General features: G+C 42.0%; 1 protein-coding gene across 2 annotated transcripts in view; it reads right to left on the bottom strand.

Annotated features, from left to right (window-relative positions):
• exoc6b (exocyst complex component 6B) overlaps positions 1-19,717 on the bottom strand; it is a 127,798-nt gene that overhangs the window by 63,302 nt on the left and 44,779 nt on the right. For both annotated transcript variants that reach the window (XM_085263567.1, XM_085263568.1), the window contains exons 9-15: positions 15,131-15,214; positions 13,900-13,946; positions 9,309-9,429; positions 9,142-9,213; positions 7,615-7,712; positions 6,794-6,899; positions 6,439-6,548 (exon numbers count right to left, since the gene is read on the bottom strand). In XM_085263567.1, coding sequence (XP_085119693.1) covers positions 6,439-6,548; positions 6,794-6,899; positions 7,615-7,712; positions 9,142-9,213; positions 9,309-9,429; positions 13,900-13,946; positions 15,131-15,214 — 638 coding nt within the window. The remainder of the gene's footprint in view (positions 1-6,438; positions 6,549-6,793; positions 6,900-7,614; positions 7,713-9,141; positions 9,214-9,308; positions 9,430-13,899; positions 13,947-15,130; positions 15,215-19,717) is intronic.

Raw genomic sequence — 19,717 nt, 5'->3', positions numbered from 1 at the left:
TATAACTGTAATGTTCTTGTCTGCTTGTTTCAGAAAAGTGAAGAGACGGGAATATGTCTATTTCATAAAACAGCCACTCGCTTCAGCCGAGTCCGACATCTTCCGCTTTAGAATACGACTATGCAGCAAACTGGCGCGAAATGACGCGCACCTGCACTACAGCGACGTTAAAGCGGCAGAGTTTACTTTTACCTTTAGAAGACAAATTATTGATTAAATAATTAAATAATGATATTCAGCGAGTTTAATTATTTTACAATGTAACGCAAATACATTGTAAGTAACTCTAATTAAAATACCTAAAAATGAACAGTAATCAGTTACTCTACTTTTTCAGTGGAAAAGTAATTTAATTACAGTAACGCGTTACTTAATAATGCGTTACACCCAACACTGTCTGACGATATATTACAACTGCTTTCTTTATAATTTCTTTAATGTAACAAACGAGATGGATCTTTTCCATGCTGAAATGCTATCTGGCGATTCATCACTAGGAATTACGTCTAGCGTCACTTAGATCAATTTGATTCATTTCTTCTTGCAGGCCTCTACAATTCAGAACGCTTTCCATATAACACCTCTAATTGTTCTCTAATGCCGTGTTACTTCCCACGATCCATTTCACGGACTTGGTGCAGGTCTATCCAATTGCATCCAGAAACATTGTGTACATTGTCTACATCTGTTGTTAACACCCCCTGGAAATCAAAAATGGGTTGAGGCAATCCAGAGTATTTGCATTCACACATTTGTCATGGTAAACTTCCAACTGACCGATGTCAAAGAACTACTCAGCTCTCCCAGTCTCAAACATAAGCATGTGCTCATGCCTGTTGTTATCGTGCCAGCACTGCTCTGGAAATATTACCACTCTGACGTCCACAGCGGCTTGAAGTGTTTGCAATCCAATACCTACCTGTGAACAAGACTGACATCTGCAGCTTAATTTTGAATCACTTGATTGTATTTGTGGGGAAAATGTGGCCAATAAGTGTTGACATTTTCATCTACAATCGCCTCTGTTTTCTTTCCAGTCTTTACCTCAAATAGGCTGGCTGAGCATGCATGCCGTTTCTCAGCAACACACTCGTTCATATTCACAGTTTGACAGATTCACACCCACAGTCTTCTTCCACTGGACCGGCTCATGGGCATCTGTGTGGCAGCAGATTCATTTTCACCTTCCAGACTGTTCTCCAACTGGTTCATCATGAGCTCCACCATCCTCTGGCTAACAGCTCCCGCTGATCTACCTCTAGGCTACAGGTTGATGTCTTTCGCACATATTTTCATGCCAACATCACCTCATCTTCTTCTCCTCCAAAAACGTCACAAACTTGCACAGCCTTCATCACTCAGGCTCCTGCCAGTCCAACACTCAGGTCTTCGTCAGGCCTATAATTATGTCTTAGTTGTCTGCTTTAGCTACTTTGGCACGATAGACTATACAATCATTTCCAAACTGAATATAAATAATAGAATTTCTGAGGTAGTACTGCAATAGTTCAAACAACAGCCTCCTATACACGTATCATCCAAGGGTCCGACATGTTCAATCCAAAGTGTTTTTTGAGTTTGACAGACATCCAGACAAAAAAAAAAAAAAAGCCTCTTTGCACCTGATATTACCTGAACAGGCATAATGAACTCATATCTAATAGTGAACGAGAAGAACTTTGGATAAACTGATAAATGGGATTATTAATAACTTGCAGAACTACACCTAAAAGTACAGCTGCTCCAAATAAATTAGTTCTTAGAGCTTATCATACTTATCTTTGAACACGAATATAATTGTCTTGTGCATGCAAGTCCACTGATACGTGAAAAAATACATAGTAATGCCAGAGAAAGTGCTTTCCAACTTAAGATCTCTTAAACACAGACAACAGCTGGGAAGACGGAAAGTAACAAAAAAAAAGAATAGTGACAGAGCTAAGACCATCATTTTTTTTTTAATGAATGCTGCAGTGAACAGATGCTGCAGATGTGGGATGGAAGATATGACGAACTGGGGAGAAGGTGATGCAAGAGCTTGAAAATCAGCACCAGTACGACGTCAGTCTGTATTTGAGTTATTGGAAAGGCAGGTTTGTCTTTTACTAAATGCTTTGATAACACAGATTGAGTAGTTACGATTTACTAGTTAGTTCTAAAGTCAACAGTGCTAGAAAACTCTGCAAAATACTGGCAACAGCAACTAGGACTCCTCACCCTCCTACCAGATGGTATCCTAAGTGACTTCCTTCTCGAGTAATTGCATACACAAGATTTTCAAATGACAAGTGAACTGACCTTAAGGTCAAGGTCACTGAGATTTTTAGTAGATATCAATTTGAAACCACCGATATATTTCCACACCTAACACACCGATAAGTTTGACCATATCAGCCAGGGCTTATAGAGAGCTGACTGGTCCATAACAGCTGTGGCTTTCGAACAGTAGGCAACATATTTTCCATCTTGGGGAATCATCAAGATTTGTTTTTGGCAAATGTGAGATGAACCTTTGTATTATTTTGGTTTGACAGTGGGGTTGTCCTTGAAACTCTTCCATGGATGCCATTTTTGCTTAACTATTTCAATGTACTAATGTGCACTGTTTTTTTGTTTTCTTTTACAACGTCCTGGATAAGTCGTCAATGTTTTCTTGGAGTAATTTTGGAAGCCCATTCACTCCTGGGAAGGTTCACAACTGTTCAACTATATCTATATATATCTATATTCAGGGGTAAATACTTTTTCACAGCACATGAACATGTTTGAATTCCTGGAATGCATAGATTTTTGAACTAGTAGGTAATGGTTCCCATGCAAGTCAAATAAGTATGTCGTGACCTCAATTTGTTAGTCAGAACAGTCAGTATAGCTCAGTTGTCACCTCCAGGTTTTATAAAACATGAAAAAAAATGATGGTGATTGGCAAAATGTTCAAATTGTAGCTTAAAAGAGGTAGTTTCCATAATAGTGAGTAACATCACAGTGGGTAGATCCAGTTTTTATTTAAAGTCTATTGTGCGGAAATGCAGAGCTATTGGGTAAATGTTTCGCTATTTGAACTTGGACCAAAGTGGTGGCTTTATCAACCCCAAGGCTAAAAATGTCATCCTTATAGCTACTATGGCAGCTTGCCTGAAACACACAAGTCTAGAACAACAGGAGAAGACAAGCACACATGGAGGCACTAAAGTACACTTGCGCATATGCATGCAAGTGTACCCACTTTCCACCAAATTATAAAAGTGAACAGAGGTTACGGTCAGAGGTCGGAGTGTGGGGGGTGCTTGGGATCAGTGACCAAAGTCCTGCACCATCATCCCGTCTGCTTCCGGATCTGTGTATCCATGTATATGTCTGTTTGAAACAGGCAGGAAGGCATGCCACTGCAGTAACCAGATAGCAGGGTGTGCATGGCCATAAAAAAAATCCAGCCAGGTCAAACAGTGGAGTCATTACTCTGATTGAGAAGAGCGATTAGTGCTGTCTGGTCAGCAAGAGACCAGAAAAAAACTTTTACTTGAAAAACATCTGTCGGGAACATTTTGACAGGTTCAGACACAAGAGTCCAGACGCGCACACAGAATCGTTTCCACTGTCCAATAAATCTGACCAAAGCAGACTGTATTTGTAGGAATGAGTCCTCAACAAATACAGAAGACTACTACTTCTACTATTTGTGCTCCAGTGAATTCTGCTCATGCTTTCAATTTTTAGCATTTCAGAGAGTTCATATGCTCTAGAAAGTGCCAGAGACACAGGCTTCTTCAGCTTGATTCATTTTCACACAGATCTGTGGCAAAGATGGTGACTAAACTGTCTCTAACACAAACACACAACTGTTCTGCTTTTCTAAACCGATGACTTTAATTAGATGCCTTGGACTTTCTTTTTTCTTTTTCCCCATCCCCAATCATCCCTGCTCCTGCCGCCGTCTCCTTTTTCCCCCGGTCACGGATCAATGGCACCTCCCCAATTCCCAGCCCCCAGGGAGAATCAACTGATGCACACATACGCACAAGGAGCCACTAAACATTCGTAGAGCTTCGTCTACAGAAGCGGACAAGAGCACAAAAATATTAAAGCTATATGACTCAGAGTTACAGGTACAAGTAAAAAATGTTATTCATTTGGAACGCACAACGCAAATCTGAACATGACTCTAATAATGTGTTTCAAACTGAAGGACCCAGAGTCCGTGCTATTCTGGAAGTGAATGTTCAGTTCTTTGTTCTGCTTTTTCAAGCTCAAAGTGAGGATCTTTAGCTTTTACATTAAGCGGGAAATTTGTTGTGTGTGTGTGTGTTTGTGTGTGCTTGTGTGTGTGCGTCTGGCTGAGGCCCAGGCCTGCTGAATCCCTCTGATTGCTCATCTTCTCAGTAGAAAAGTAGCTGCATTGTTTTACTTAATTCTTCCATCAACCATAACCCACACACACGCTTACCATTTAACCTTTTCAGAACAGAAGCTGCATTTGATTGCAGAGTTGTGTGTGTGTGTGTGTGTGTGTGTGTGTGTGTGTGTGTGTGTGTGTGTGTGTGCATGCTGTATCCCACTCGAGCCAGATCTAATGAGACAAAAACCCCTGGTCAGAATGGAAAGAACCAATCAACCAAACGGCGTCTGCTGTCTGCTGAGTGTGTGTGTGTCAGTGAGAATGAATGGGAGAAGGTGTGCAGGCGTTGAAGTTTGTGGTCAATCTGAATCGTTTGAGCTGCAACAATTGATCCTGACCTGGTGAAAATATTTGCCTGAATAAAAAAAAAATATGAATATGAATAATTGCTCACACAAAAGCCCATTTCAATGACTTTTGAACAATTTTTTATAAGTACCACAGACTAAAGATAGTTACCCAACGAAATGGTAGAGACTGATGAGTCCGCATCAGTGTGCAGTCATTGCAAATGCAGATTTTGTTATTACTAAAGACAGCTAATACAATCAGCTCTCATCTAAATCTTTTATTGTAAATGATTTTTGTGAGGTGATGAGAGACGACATTTTGTAGGTGAAGTGATGAGTTTCTGGACATTTATGCTTCAGCAGGAAATTTGCACAGTAGCTACGCTGTCACCACGATCTCCCCTGAAACACTGGGCTATAAGCTGCACCTTCATAGAAATGTAACTACAACTTGGGTCGACGCAGCTCCCAACAATCCCGACTACTTTTTCCCCAGAGTTTTGGAATTTTTCAGTCAGAGAATAACAATCATCTCCTCAACATGAGGAATAAGAATCATAGCATCAATATAAGGACTCACAAAATTCCTGGGGTGAGATTTTTGAAACGATCAGAGCAGACGTGAGTGAATGTAAAAAGAAGTGGAAAACCTAAATGTGATTGCCCCCAGGGAACAAAATAAACCACAGCAAAGAGCAATGGGGGGTGGGGGGGGTGTCCTTGCATTCTGTTTGTTTCTATTCGTCTCAAGTCTGAATCAAGCTCAAATGAGACCTTAGCGACTGACCAGCTTCCGTCTATTTTTCCATAAATCTTTTGAGCTTCTCTTACAGAGTGAATAATGTGGGGAGTAAACTATTTAAATGAATCACAAAGACATAATTTGATAAGACAAATTCTTCTTCTTTTGTGCTACCAGGAATGTATAACTATTTGGAATGATGTGGGAGATGATCAGAGCGTAACTAGTGGATATGAAAATGCTGTGAGCCTGAGGTTTAACACAGACACCTGCATATTTATCTATTTCATTTGTATTTCCTTTCCTTTTGGGAAGCTTCATTATAGCATCAGATCTATTAGACAATACTGTGCGCAAAAGTCTTGAACAACACCTCATTTCTTTATTTTGTGCCAAACAGGGGAAAACGGCTGCACTATGCCAAATTACACAAGAACATTAGTGGCAACAGGTCTTACAGAGGGATGAATTCAAACTTGGGTCAACATTATTGAAGCAATGTGGGATCATCTTGACAAAGAACAGACCAAAAGTCAGCCAACATCCAAAGAAGAACTTTGAATATCCTTCAAGTAGTCTGGAGAAATACTTAAAGACATCACAAGAAAGCTAAGAGAGTTCAGGCTTTATTGAAGAATAAAAGGTGGCCGTACTAAATATTGACTTTCAAGCTCTTCTCAAATATATACAATTGAGACGTGCGCAAGACTTTTGCACAGTAATCTACATTTAAATGTGTACCAACACAGATTTATTGAAGTGACTCATATCTGGAGCTACAATCCTTTCTGAATCTTGTAAACCACGACTGTCACTGAATGCGTTTCACTGTTTGCTGCCCACAGAAAAATCAGATTCAAGGTGAACAGAACAAATCTATTCACCTTCAGCTGGCTGTCCTCAATCAGTGTTTCCATGCTGCTTATAGAAGCATCTGTAAAATCAAAAGCACTAAACTCTGACACCAGGACTGTCAGTGGCAGAGGAGTGTAAGCATGCAGCGCATGTACCTGAGATGAAGGTCCTCAGAGTATTTCAGACAAGCGTAGATGAACTCTTTTAGCTGGCAGTAGACTTTTGGCACAAACTCTGAGAAGGGAAGCTTCTTTGGGAAGGGAAGCTGGAGGAAATGGGGCGAAAAATAAGAGATTAAGTGAGATTTTACTCAAACTTTAATTCACATACTGCACAAAAGCTAACTTGAGCAAGTTCAAGCATAGAGGTAGTTTTTTCTTGAGAGTTCCTAAAGGGAAGAAGCTTTTGCATGGAAGAAATTAAACTGACATGACTGCAAGAAGCAACATGCAGCACTTTTCAGAGTATAAAACTCTTTTTGCACACTTTTATATCGTCTATGTTCTCTACCTTTTCCAGTTCGGGGTCTTGAAAGGGACACTGGGAAGTGTATTGTCTGTACTCCTCCTCCGTTGAGACTGGGATTGGACTGTAGTTGTCCTGGTCTATCACCTGCCTGCAGAGGGCAAAGAAACAAATAAATCAAAGGTAAATAACTTCCCATCTTCTCCAAAGAGGTCAACACACACCCACACCCACAGAGGATACATATAAACAATCATCCCATTGGGGGTCGTTTTAATTCTTGAGGTTTTCTTACCACCCTGCCCTCTTTCACCACCCCCGCGTCTTTTTGGCACTCCAGAGTTCGGACGTTCCAGCGTTCCATGGAGAGGCCGTGAACCGGAGCGCGCTCTCTCCCTCTCCCCAACAATACAACACAAAATTCCTGTGGCTTCCACGATGTGTGTGTGTGTGAAAGAGAAAGATGGAGGAAGGAGAGAGGGAGTGTGTGTTTGTTTGTCCGTTCTCACTGCTGCAAGTCCCACTGGTGTCATTGGACAAAAGCGGTGCTGAAACAATGGCACGTTTAGCCCGAATACAAACACGCACTCTCACACTCAGAGTTTTGTAGGGGGTAGTACCCATTGAAGGGCAGAGAATGTTCCGGACGTTGGTTTAAAACACTTCCTCCCTCTGGCTGGTTGTAAAACTTCAAAACCAGGACGTTTCCCACAGACATGCGCTGCTGCACAAATATGTGTGTGTGTACGAGCTTCATGACCGTATCGTTAGAGAGGTGAAGGTCAGTGCGGCACACACTGGAGTATTTAGAACCCAGCTACTGAAAAACAGCTATCAGGAGAGCGTGGAAACAAAACGTTCGCTACCTGAAGGTGACATTCCATCTCTTGAGTAAGATTTCTCCGTACTGCTCCCTCATCTCCAGCAGCATGTCAAACAGCTGAGACACAGGGAAACCATAACCCTGCAGAAAGGAAAGAAGAGCAGCTGCATGTGAAACCATGGTAAATGGTCTGGTTCTTATATGGCACTTTTCTGCTCTGAGCACTCAAATGGTTAACACAACTTGCCTCATTCACTCACTCACACCCATTTACACACTATGTTGTTTTAACATAAGTGCTTCTATCTAACGTTCACACACATTCATACCCCGATGCATCGGAGAGCAATTTTGGGGTTAGTATCTTGTCCAAGGATATTTCCACGGAGATTGGAGCAGACAGACGAGCCCAAATATTCATGCCTCCACCACTGTGCTTGACAGCTGGTATGAGGTGTTTATGCTGATATGCTGTGTTTGGGTTTCTCCAGATGTGGCACATGTGGTTTGCTAAGATGCAACTTTGCAAACTTAAGCTGTGCTGTCACGTTCTTTTCAGAGGGAAGTGGCTTTGTTCTGGCAAACCTTCTAAGCAGGCCATACTTGTTTAGTCTTTTTGTAACTGCGCTGTTATGAGCTAACTGAGGCTCGTAAAGTCTAAGCTGCAGCTCTTGGGTTTTTTGCAGTTTCTCTGAGCATTGAGCGATCTGACCTTGGGGTGTTTTTACTGGGACATGTTCCTGGGAAGATTGTGACAGCACATAGCTGGCTAACAGGGCTGCTGTCTGACAAGACTTCGCTCTAGGAGGACTAAGTTGATACAGGTGGATGAGATTAAACACATAATTATTTGATTTTTCAAAACAATATTTTGCATCAAATGTCTGAAATGTCAAAATAAAGACTGATGGAAGGACCAATTAAAATGAGGTTGGAAAACAACATGCCTTCAACATAAGACAGAGTGTGGTATAAAGAAAACCCAAGGTATAGTTTCCTCTCTGCTGGAAGAAATACAGAAGAATTCCAAAAAATAATAATAAAATAAAACAGAAACGCCCTCAAACATAAACAATGAGTAGAAATTTAGCCATTCAGCAGCACTTCATCTCTGTACATGAATGACTTTTGGACATCGAACCACACATTCATCATTCCCCGCCTTTAATGTGCCTCACTCTTCTCTGAATGTTTCTCCCATCCGGTTTTCACCCACATCCCCTCTATCTCCCCTTCATCCTCTCATACATCACACTCAATCCATCCAGGCTAGTTCATAAATACAGCCAGAAAATAAATGGATGGAGCGCAAACTGACAGCACATGATTAAGGTCCATTTCTAAAAATGGACGAATTAAGACAGAAAGTCTTTCTTTTTTTTTTTTTTAAGAGGCTGGCAGCAGTCTGTTTTGTAAAAACTACAAAACATGCTTTGAACAAGAATCACGGGCCTCTGGGGTCAAATATCTTAGGAGAACACAACAGCATTTCATATAGCGTGATGCAAAAGGGAACGAGAGGATTTCCTTCCTTTCGAAGTGAAATATTAGGAATTAATCACACACATACCTGCAGAGTATCAGCAAACAGGACAATGAGGTTCTTCAGATCCAGCACCAGGTCAGGGTCGTCACAGTATGACTAAGGAAACAGGAGGGAGGGGTGTGTCTGTGTCATTTCAGACTTTTGTGGAAACATGCATTTCGTATTTAATGAGTGTGTGTGATTCGCCTCACAGAGTGCGTCCTCAGGGCAGCGACTATTTTGGACAGCGCCAACTCCCAGAGCTCCTCTACGTATGCTCTGTTGACCAAACCCTGTGTGGTGTGCAGGACGTGATCCTCCACAACAAAGAAGCTGCAAGCGAGGAGAACAGAGAGACAGATGGAATTACTTAGGCAGTTTGGTAAATATACCTAATCACGCTCCTGCCAAAAGTAAGAGGAGGAGAACAATACCACTCCTGCTGGAGCCAGGACATGGTTAGCTTAGCTTTGCATAAATACTGAGTGCCGGGCTATGTCCAAATCCACCTAGCTCACTGAAGCGCACTAATTTGCATGTTATATTACAGTTCAATATGCACAAAAACCAGGAGGTTAGGTGCCAGAGTGTTTCTACCATTACTATCCAAGAAATAGCTTGGCCTGAAACCTCCAGCGCAACAGCAAATTGTCCTTGTTACACTTCAGATTTTGTACAAATTAAATAAATGAGATATAACTTGAAAAATATTTGAGTAGGAGTCTTTCCTGGATTCAAATTGGATTTGTCTTAGGTGCACTTTGGAAGGGATATACAAACAGATTTAAAGGGACAGTCCACCCGTAAATCAGATTCACATATTTGGCAGAATACTGAGCTGCAGTGACATTTATCCTTTAGACTGCTCTGGAGTTGGCTGCCCAGTTTCTGATATATGTGCTGTAGAGAAGTCTGCCTCCTCTTGAATGTTACAGAACTGAATTGTGCTTTCTGTTTAGTCCCCTACGCACCACAAAAAAAAACAAAAAAAAAAAAACACCTAAAATCTTAGCAGCAATGTCACACATCAAAGCCAGTGATACAAAACCTTCCGTTGTTCTAATCCCTTTTTTCAGGAGCTACTTTCCTTCTGTTCAACTAGACCTGAAAACCAGTGGAAACATGCAACTGGCAAAACACTGAAGCAGCTAACAGGAGATCCCACTAATGTTTACGTGCCATTTCTTACAGATTTTGTTGCGGCAAATCAAATATGACAGTTAAAAGAAGTTGACTTGTTACTATTGAGAACAACGTCTTTATAAAGAAGACTAAACATGAAACATGTTCAGCCTGGTCAAGATGCTGCGTCTCATAAAAGTCATAATGAAATTCTAGTACTAGTTTCTTTTGATAAGGTATACAGCGATTCTCTTCGGATGGAATACGGCAGCACACGGTGTTCTAGGTTATCCTGTAGACGGCGAAGACAACGACGACGGAAAAAGATGAAAAGAAAAAAAAAAAAAGAAACAAGACAAGGACGAGTTAAGCAGCTGGAGACTAAGCAGATGAAGAAAAAAAAAGGCCAAGAAGACAACAAAGATAAAGAAGAAAGCAAGAAAAAAACTACTTGTGGGAGATGGCAACAAGTCCAGCTGTGTGTTAGCTGTACTCAGACTCGTTGGTAAGAAAGTCTTGGAGGATCAAGGGATACTGATTCTAATACTGCCTCTTGCAAATATAACAGTACTGTCATGTTTTCCGGACCAAGGTTAGAAATACTTTCACATAAGCGAAGCAGTTAAAAGACCAGGATCTAGATTAGGTTTCACTTTATTAATCCATCTGCTGCTCTTGACAATAACTGTATTTTCCATCATGTCAAACAGAGAAATGTGAAATCTGGTTTTCATAAAAATAAAGCTGCTGATCTTTTCTATGACAAATGGTTTTCTTTGGTTCATCTTTCTCTTTATGATCCATTTTTTTTCTACAAGATGTTTTTGTGGAAAACAATCCTTAAAATCAGCTGCAAAGTGAATTAAAAATAATTAGGCAATAGGAACGCAAATGAAAACATGTTTCTGGACTGCAGAGGAAGGGACTGTTCAGAGATATCCCCAATCTCAAATAAAAGACAAACACTTGTGTGGCTTATTTTCACCCTGAGAGTACTTTGGGATGGTTCGAGTCAATTCTGATAACTTTTCCAGAAGAGCTGCCATGTTTCTCTGATTTAAAATCATTTGCAAGTGCAAATGACAGCCAGGCAAACGGCGCATTCGCCCAGCCAGGCGTGCGAGGATGCTGATATCTGAGCACAGCAACAAACCCGTCAGTCACACGTTGTGCTGCTGTCTTGAAATGATGCCTGTGTGAAACGGATCAAATCGCCTGCAAAGTGACTTTGGTTTACATCCACTCACAACACGTCTAACTCAAACCAGTGCCCACCGAGCATTGCCAGGCCACAATGAGCCGCACTGCGGTCGGATCAGTGGCCCGGCTATGTATGGTTACTTTTCTCTTTGCTATTACTGAAGGGAATAAATATGATGAGATTCACTCAACAGATTTTTACTTTTTCCAGCTTTTTCTTCATGTAAGAAACTAAAAGATTTGTGCACTTTTTTTATGGAAGACCAAGCAGCATCTTCTACCTGTTTGTACCACAGTGGAACAAAGCACAAATTTCCCTACAAATCCAACTCATTGAGAAAGAATAACTGTAACTTAAAAAATTGTTGATATGTTGATACAGAACAGCTTCACATTTGAGAAGCTTTGCTTTTCATTTGATTTACATATATGTTGGATTTATGCTTTAAAAGCATCAACCAGAAAACACTTTGGTACAAATTCTGATTTTAAATGTACCACATCCATGAAAGTGATTTAACCTGATTTAGACACGCAATTATTAGGTCAATCCAACTTACATATTAGATTTTTTTATCCCGCCCTATGGACAACTTTCTCCAAGCATCTATCTCTGCAGACTAACATTAACCCAGGGCCAAACTGTTCATACTGAATAAGGTTGCAAGTCGCTTAACATTTGCTATGGTGTCTCCACATCTAACACACATGCTCAGTTTGAACCTGTTTGAATCTGTGAAGAGAACCTGCCAAGTCTGAAGTTCATCAGTGACCTGCACAGATCCCACTCAATGACTTGAGGACCATCATGGAGTCCAATTATGAACGTGAGTAGCACTGGAGGTTATTCTGCTGTACAGTTGTAAAGCTGTTCCTCCTTCCATGAAGGAGAAGATGATGCTGCAGCTAATGGTATAAGCCCTTTTAAGCTCTACTCATGTAACTGCCCATCTACTGGTATCTCCTCCACACCTGAGACTGTGCTGGCAGAGACAGCAAACCTGTTGGCATGTAAGCATGTGCAACCTGTATGCCCTCCTGGTAGCAACTCATGGTAGCAGCAGGGAGAAGGACACTAATACCAAACCCAAGATAAGAAGATAAGGACAGTGACTGTCCACCACCTGCAATCCATTTTTTAGAGGATTGTCCTGTTGTTACTTCTCCAGAGCAACTGTGTCACTTTGATTTGCTCCAAAGAAGCAAAAATTACCTCACCATACTTCAAACTTCTTAACAGGACACACTGATATCGCTGAATTTTATTATTGTTGCACTCTGATGATCGGGTGTTGCATTCATTTTTTTGAACAGTGTACATACGTTTTTATTAGTTGACCCATTTTTTAAACTTATAACTGAGTTCATTACATTAATATACATTTCTCTGTTTGCTTATTCATTGGCTCATCAGTGAACGGTATCATTTTCAAATGGATGAGCCGAGTGCCTCAGCTCTCTAATGAGTGTCTCCTGGAGGCAGCCATTTATATTGTGAGAAATCTTCAGTTAGTAAGTTGGAAGACAAACATGGCGTGATGAAGATTTTTAAAAATAAATTTTGATGTCATTTAATGCATCCATTTAATCTTTTTTGTTGTTGTTATTTTGGCAGTTTCAGCCCCCATATATTTCCTCATATAAACACGCACAGTTACTAATTAAACATATATAATAACTCTGGTTTTGTGGGCATGCACAACTATTACATAAAAAAAATAAATGCAGATATTAAAGGAAGCCTTAGTTGGAGTTATTTTGAAGTGTTTAATGTCAACAGAGAGCGCAGATGAAAGAATATTAGGGTGGGAGACATGGATGAAGAAGCACTAGTGGATAACAGACAAAGGATGGCACTTTCCAGCACTTCAGATGGGAATAACAGACCTGAGGGTGAGTGCATGAGTCTGAGCTGATGTCCAGTGTTTATAGAAGCGTCTGCTCCAGCAAGACAGACAGAAGGAATAACAGCAACACGCCAACCGCCATCACACACACACTATCAATCCTCACTGCTGCGTGCATGTGAGGGAGAACGAGCGGACGTGTGTGTAGACGCAACATAGAAGTGGGACGGAGTGACGGATGAGAGGACAGTAAAGAAAAGGTGGAGGATGGGGTGTGAGTGGGGAAAAAAGGGGGGCAGGAATAACAGCAGGAGAGGAGGGAGATGAAAAGATGTCAAATGGTCACAAGTCACTCAGAAGAAATGAAATGAGGTGCTGTTAAATGCTGAATGTTTGCTTTCACTCAAACGTTCCTCTGCCAAGGTACACAGAAATCTCACAATGAGCGGGCGGATGGTCGGTCGGTGGAAATCTGTTATGAGCCATTTTGAAAATATTTACAACTATTTCTAAACAGACGTTTTCATTCTGACCTTTTGGCAAAAGTTCACTTTCAATTAGGGTGAAATTAAAGAAGGAAATTAGAAAAACTTCAAGGAGTAGGAAATAAATAAAAGCGGGCGGACGAACTTACCCAACAATCTGATTGAAGTACCGCCGGTATCCCTCCAGAGTTTCATGCTAGAAATAAATAACAACACAAAGGCCAAACAGAGGGAGAAACAGGGAGTTACTAATAATGTGAAAATATACAGATATCAGAATAACAGGAAACAAACTTATACCAGATTACTCAAATATATGCATCTAAATTCTTTGTTTTATGCATTAGCAACATCTGTTCATCATGGGGCGATCGTGGCTCAAGAGTTGGGAGTTCGCCTCGTAATCGGAAGGTTGCCGGTTCGAGCCCCGGCTTGGACAGTCTCGGTCGTTGTGTCCTTGGGCAAGACACTTCACCCGTTGCCTACTGGTGGTGGTCAGAGGGCCCGGTGGCGCCAGTGTCCGGCAGCCTCGCCTCTGTCAGTGCGCCCCAGGGTGGCTGTGGCTACAATGTAGCTTGCCATCACCAGTGTGTGAATGTGTGTGTGAATGGGTGGATGACTGGATGTGTAAAGCGCTTTGGGGTCCTTAGGGACTAGTAAAGCGCTATATAAATACAGGCCATTTACCATTTTCAAGTGGCAGAGACATTGACTGTAATTCTATGTGAGGTTGTCGTATTTTTCATCATAACAATTTTGTCCAACCACTGTTTATCTGCTTGTTTACAGGATAAAGGGTGCAGGCTTTATAATAGAGTCCTGCAACAGGAGGGTAATTACATTTAATTTCAGTGTATTTAATGTTCGCCTTCAAAATAAAAGCTGCAAATCTTGAAACACTCCGGTTGTAGCAGTAAGGCAAAAGCTTTACTTTGAAGGTGAATGTTCTCAGTTTCTGGTTTGTGTTGCACTTTCTGCAGTTTCATTTCGTTGGGCGAGTATTTGCCTTTTGTTCTCAACACTAAACAAACTCATCAGTCCTCAGTTTATCGTGTTTCTGTGATCTTTCTACCTTAAGCCCAATTTTAAGGTGTCCAAAACAATCATGAGAAGGTTTCCTTTGCAGCACCATATACCTTTTTTTTTTTTTTTTTTTTTTACCAGTAGAAAGCCAGCCACCACAAGCCAACATGTCGGGGTATACATCGGTGGTTGCCAGGGGTCACTAGCCAGTCTAGGCCTGTGTGACTGAGGCCTTGGCTGTTCAAACAGCTTGAGAGTGTGTGTGTGTGCAGGGCTAGGGTGGAGTCAGTGTAGTTAGGAGTGTGTGGACATAACAGTGCATCGAATAACACACAAAGTGAGGGTGCGGAGTCATACCATGTTAGAGTGGGGCTGCAGTACGAGACGGGCCTGTTTCCTCCTTTGCTTTCTGTAGTAGTTCTCAAACACATCACGCAAACCCTAAAAACACAAACTGGAGGTAAGACCGGCTGCAGGGATGGACTGCAAGTACAGCCTGTGAAGCGCCAACAACACAAGCATACAACCCAGTGTTTCAGGTTAATCGAGGTTGGTAGACAACAGGGGAAGAACTCATGTAATGAGGTACAAAATCAAAAGGGTAGACCCACACGAGGATGGAGAAGGTCATGTTAGTGCATACGTGAGTAAGAGGGAGATAGGGAAGCTGCCTTTGATGGCTGGCTAGCGTCACCGCTCAGACATCAAACTAAAACGTACCCACGCAAGAGACACAGAATCGGCTGTCTAAACTTGACCATCTCGTATCTGTTCCTCCCATTACACTGAAGCTCTCTCGCCCTTATCTCTGTTGTGCTAAGATAGACCACAAGTCTCTCTCTCTCTTTCTCTCACACACACACGTATCCAGATCCCACAGTAACCGGTGAGCTCAGAGATAAAGGCCCAGGAGTGGGCAGATAACATGACAAGCTCCCTGAGCTACTGACCAGACCAGCGCACGTATATCTACCCAGCTGACGTTGCTGTTGTAGGAGGTCAGATACAGGAATAAAAATACACCACAAACACAAAAACACCACTGTTTTACCAACTTTGACATTTGACAGCTTCAAAAATAAATGAATACACTTTGTCTTTAATTATGACAACACAACTGCTCTGTTGGGAACATAGGGTGCCAGCATTCAAGTAGAAGTCACTTTGATATGCTCATGACAAAAAGCAACAGCATCACCAGGCAGTATAATATGCTCCATCGTAAAACAGCTCGGTCAGCACCGACCCAAATGCCACAGAGCATCTATTGGATACCCTGGAACAACTCCAGTCCTCGAGGCCTAACCCCACTGCCAATCACCTGGTCCCAGAAAACACAGACCGAGTGTGTGCTGTGTTCATGCTAGCCCTCCATCTGGGATCAGACAAACGATGTTGAAGGCGTCCCTCCTCACGGTACAGTTTCTTTTGAGAAATATGAAATTTGTACATTCAGAAATTACATTTATGTTCATGTTCCCTGCAGTCCATTGCCTCAGTTATTTAAAGAGATTGGAATTTAATAATCAATACCATGATTAGCTTCCAACGTTATACTTTAACCAATTCTCTAATGCTGCAGCCACATTAGTTGTGATCTCATCATCTTTGAAACGGCTGCAACAACTGCCACCTTCAATCCGATTTCAGTGCATCATGACGGCAATGAAATGGCGACAAGAGTCAGTCTGCTGTTAGTTTCTGATTGGATGTGCCACTGCCTTAAAAGTAGCAATTAAAATGGTCGCCACAATTACCTGCGATCAGTCGCCAAATATGAATATAATACGATGGGCGTCATATTTTGACTCTAGTGTCTCTGAGCCATAAAGGACAGTTTCCTTTCTCGCTCTCCGTCTGTTGCCCTTTTGTATTTCTAAGGTTTGCAAACAACCTTGTCCTTCATGCTTTATCTGTCCGCGCTCCTTTTCAAAACTTAAATAAAGAAAAAAAGAATATCAACAAAAAAGTATTTGTTAAAAAAAATTAAGATCTAAAGTGCTGTATGTGGATTTTGGCATCATGCTCAGCTACACTCTTTAGTCGTTCCCTTGATTAAACCGTGCCCTTTGAAAACAAAGATACCAACAAAACAATGTGGTGAATGGTAGAAATACAGCTCTCCCTGGTAGTGTGTCAGAACTAGGTTGAGCTTGTTTGGAGGTGACAAAACTGTTTTTTAATTCCCAGTTTGACCCTCAGTGGAACAATGTGTATTCAACAAATGAGAGGCATCAAACCGCTGTGAACTCTGCATTATACAGCGCTCGCTGTCCCTGAGAGAGCGTGAGCACGGGGTGAGAAACACGGGCTGAGATCAGCACGAGTGTTTGTGCGACAATATAACATCACCAGAGAAGGTGAGGAGAGATAAACGAAACAGAGAGGAGCTGAAAGAGAGAAGAACACCAGCAGGCGGAGCCAGCAGAGAATCAAAGAAAGAACGGATCAGACAGCACGAGGATCAGACGTGAATAAATTACAACAACATGAACCCGACAAAAACCTGCTAACAAAGAAAGACAAATGTTTCTAGTAACTGCTCACAGACTATTTATGTTCATGGCACCAGCTTTCTTCTGATTGGCTGCCCCACACAAACATAGGGTGTGAGGAACTGGTGGGTGGGGCTTGTCTACTCCTGCGCTCCATACTGTCTGAGATGACCATACTGAGAATGTACCTGTTCACACACCAACTTCATTATGTGAATCTTTGTTTTATATGCACATCCGCCAATCAGCAGTGTAATTACAACAAAACAGTATAACAAGCCGGTTCCCCTCTTAAATAAACGACTACAGTCTCCCACTGGAGTGAGCGTGACTGAGCATAAGTGTTCCACCTTTACTGAAGTAAACACATCTGCTTGCTAAAGGTCAAGAAGTCAGTCTTTTTTCACCTTTTTGATCTCTTTATAGACATTTTCCTCCACTATAGCCCAACATCCCATCACCTGACCCCTTTATTTGAAACTTCAGCCCATGTTTATTATAAGCATCCAACAATAAGAGTGTTTACATGAAATAGACTTTTCATTTCTTTTTAAGTCTTTGAAAACACTGTTTGATTTCTAGTCTCAGTCACTAGTTTTATATCATATTCAATACAAAAAAATTCATTTAGCAAATGTATAGCTCTTATCACACATTGCCCTCTACGCCCCTGTCTCCCTTTAAGAAAGGTAAAGAAGAACGATTTTGCAACTTTACATCTCTGGCAGGTTTTTCCAAACCGGAGGGGTAAGAAAGAAGGTAATGAAGCTTCAGCAATCTGTGAGAGTGACCGAGTCGGACCGCAATTGTTGGAGAGAGGCTAACTTCCACCGTGTGACCTGTGTGATTGCCAATCGGCGCTCAGAGGTTGAAGACGTTGCATGCTCAACCTCCACAACTATCTGGTGGCACCAGCGTAGGTAGTAGGGCTGAGCATGTGACCCAAATGCTGTGAGGCTATTGCAGAGGCCTGGATGTTTTGATGCGTGCAACAGCTTTCCTGTCAACTCAGAACTGTCCTGTCAAAATAAAGGCTAAAAAGTCCAGAAAAAAATGCTTCAATCTCCAAGCAGCTACATGTTTTTCCTAGTTGGAAAAGGGATGCTCGACTATTTTTACTTTATTTAAGAAAAACAAGCTGAGAAGGAGCAGAAGTAGTTGGTTAGAAGCAAGGGAACTTTCAAAATAAAAGACCTACTAGACGAATTGCCTGTATATGTTAATGCTCTCTAAAAAAATGTTTTTTTTAAAGACTCAAGGATCTGTTAGAGCAGCTGCTTTGTTCCAGCTGTCGTGCTGTAGCTCAGAGTTCCCAGTCTGACCGGTTTGATGGACTGGCTGCTACCGCCGCTCACCTCGCCTCTCCTTCCCCTCGTCTCTGCCCGACACGCTGGGCTTTAGGCCCGTGTTTACATCCATCGCAGCTCTGCCCACATTTGTCAACGTGCGGTACGTGTGCGAGTGTAACAAAGGAGTATTGTTCGGGCTCGCCGCTGCTCCACAGCGGGTGGAAAATTGTGGGCCTTAAAGGTGGAAAAGGGAAAGCGGGGAGAAGAGTGGACGGGGGGGGGGGTTGGTCTTGATTGCAAATGGGATTCTACGTCCAGGTTTGCTACAAAAATAAATAAAAGTGCTACAAGCGTGTGCCTGTGGAAGTACAAGACATTCTCAAACATTTAACAATGAGTGTGTGTGTGTGTGTGTGTGTGTGTGTGTGTGTGTGTGTGTGTGTGTGTGTGTGTGTGTGTGTGTGTGTGTGTGTGGTTTTATTTTCTGATATTAAATCCACATCTCCACCCGACAGCTTGTCATTCAAAGCACCGCAGCACAGCTTATTTTAACACACAAAACAGTTCGAGTGTGTCTGTTTAATCTTGTGTCCTTTCTGCATTTTAATAGAAACGCAAACAAAATCTCAAATGGCAGCAGCAGCAGGAGGAGAAGGAGGGGGAACATAAATGACTAAGAGTGTGTGACCCCAAAGGTTCAGGGGTCAATCCTTTCAACACCTTCCCGAGCAGCAGCGTGCTCCTTTCCTCCCCCCTTTCTCCTTCATCTCGAGTGCTTCATTCCTCCTCTCTCATCCATCCTCCCCTCTCTCGTCTCGCTGCATTTTCACCCTCGTCTTCCTGTTTTTGCCCTTTTAACCTCCCCGTGACCTCCCTCTGCTCCCTACTCTCTGCAACAGCTTATCTCCAATCAGCTGATTGAGGCCTCAGCAACATACAGCAGGGCTGGTTCAAGTGCTGCTGAGGCTCTAATGACTGAGATTTGTGGAAAATTCTTATTTCCTTCCACTTTTCACTCCTCCTGCTTAGCCTCCACATCTCAATGCTCCCTTCTTCCCTTCCTGTGACCCCCGCTCTTCTCATAACCTTCCTCTCTGATTGCCTCTTCCACATCATTAAGGGTTCAGTTCAGCTTTAAGGGGTCAGTAAGATGAGAAAGA

This window comes from Mchenga conophoros, linkage group LG3 (genome assembly GCF_057382185.1).
Source record: "Mchenga conophoros isolate Kocher_MC1m ecotype Shallow Benthic linkage group LG3, M_conophoros_male_GT1.1, whole genome shotgun sequence".
Taxonomy (NCBI): domain Eukaryota; kingdom Metazoa; phylum Chordata; class Actinopteri; order Cichliformes; family Cichlidae; genus Mchenga; species Mchenga conophoros.
Note: the sequence above shows the minus strand (reverse complement) of the source record. Positions and strands in the feature narration are given on the sequence as shown.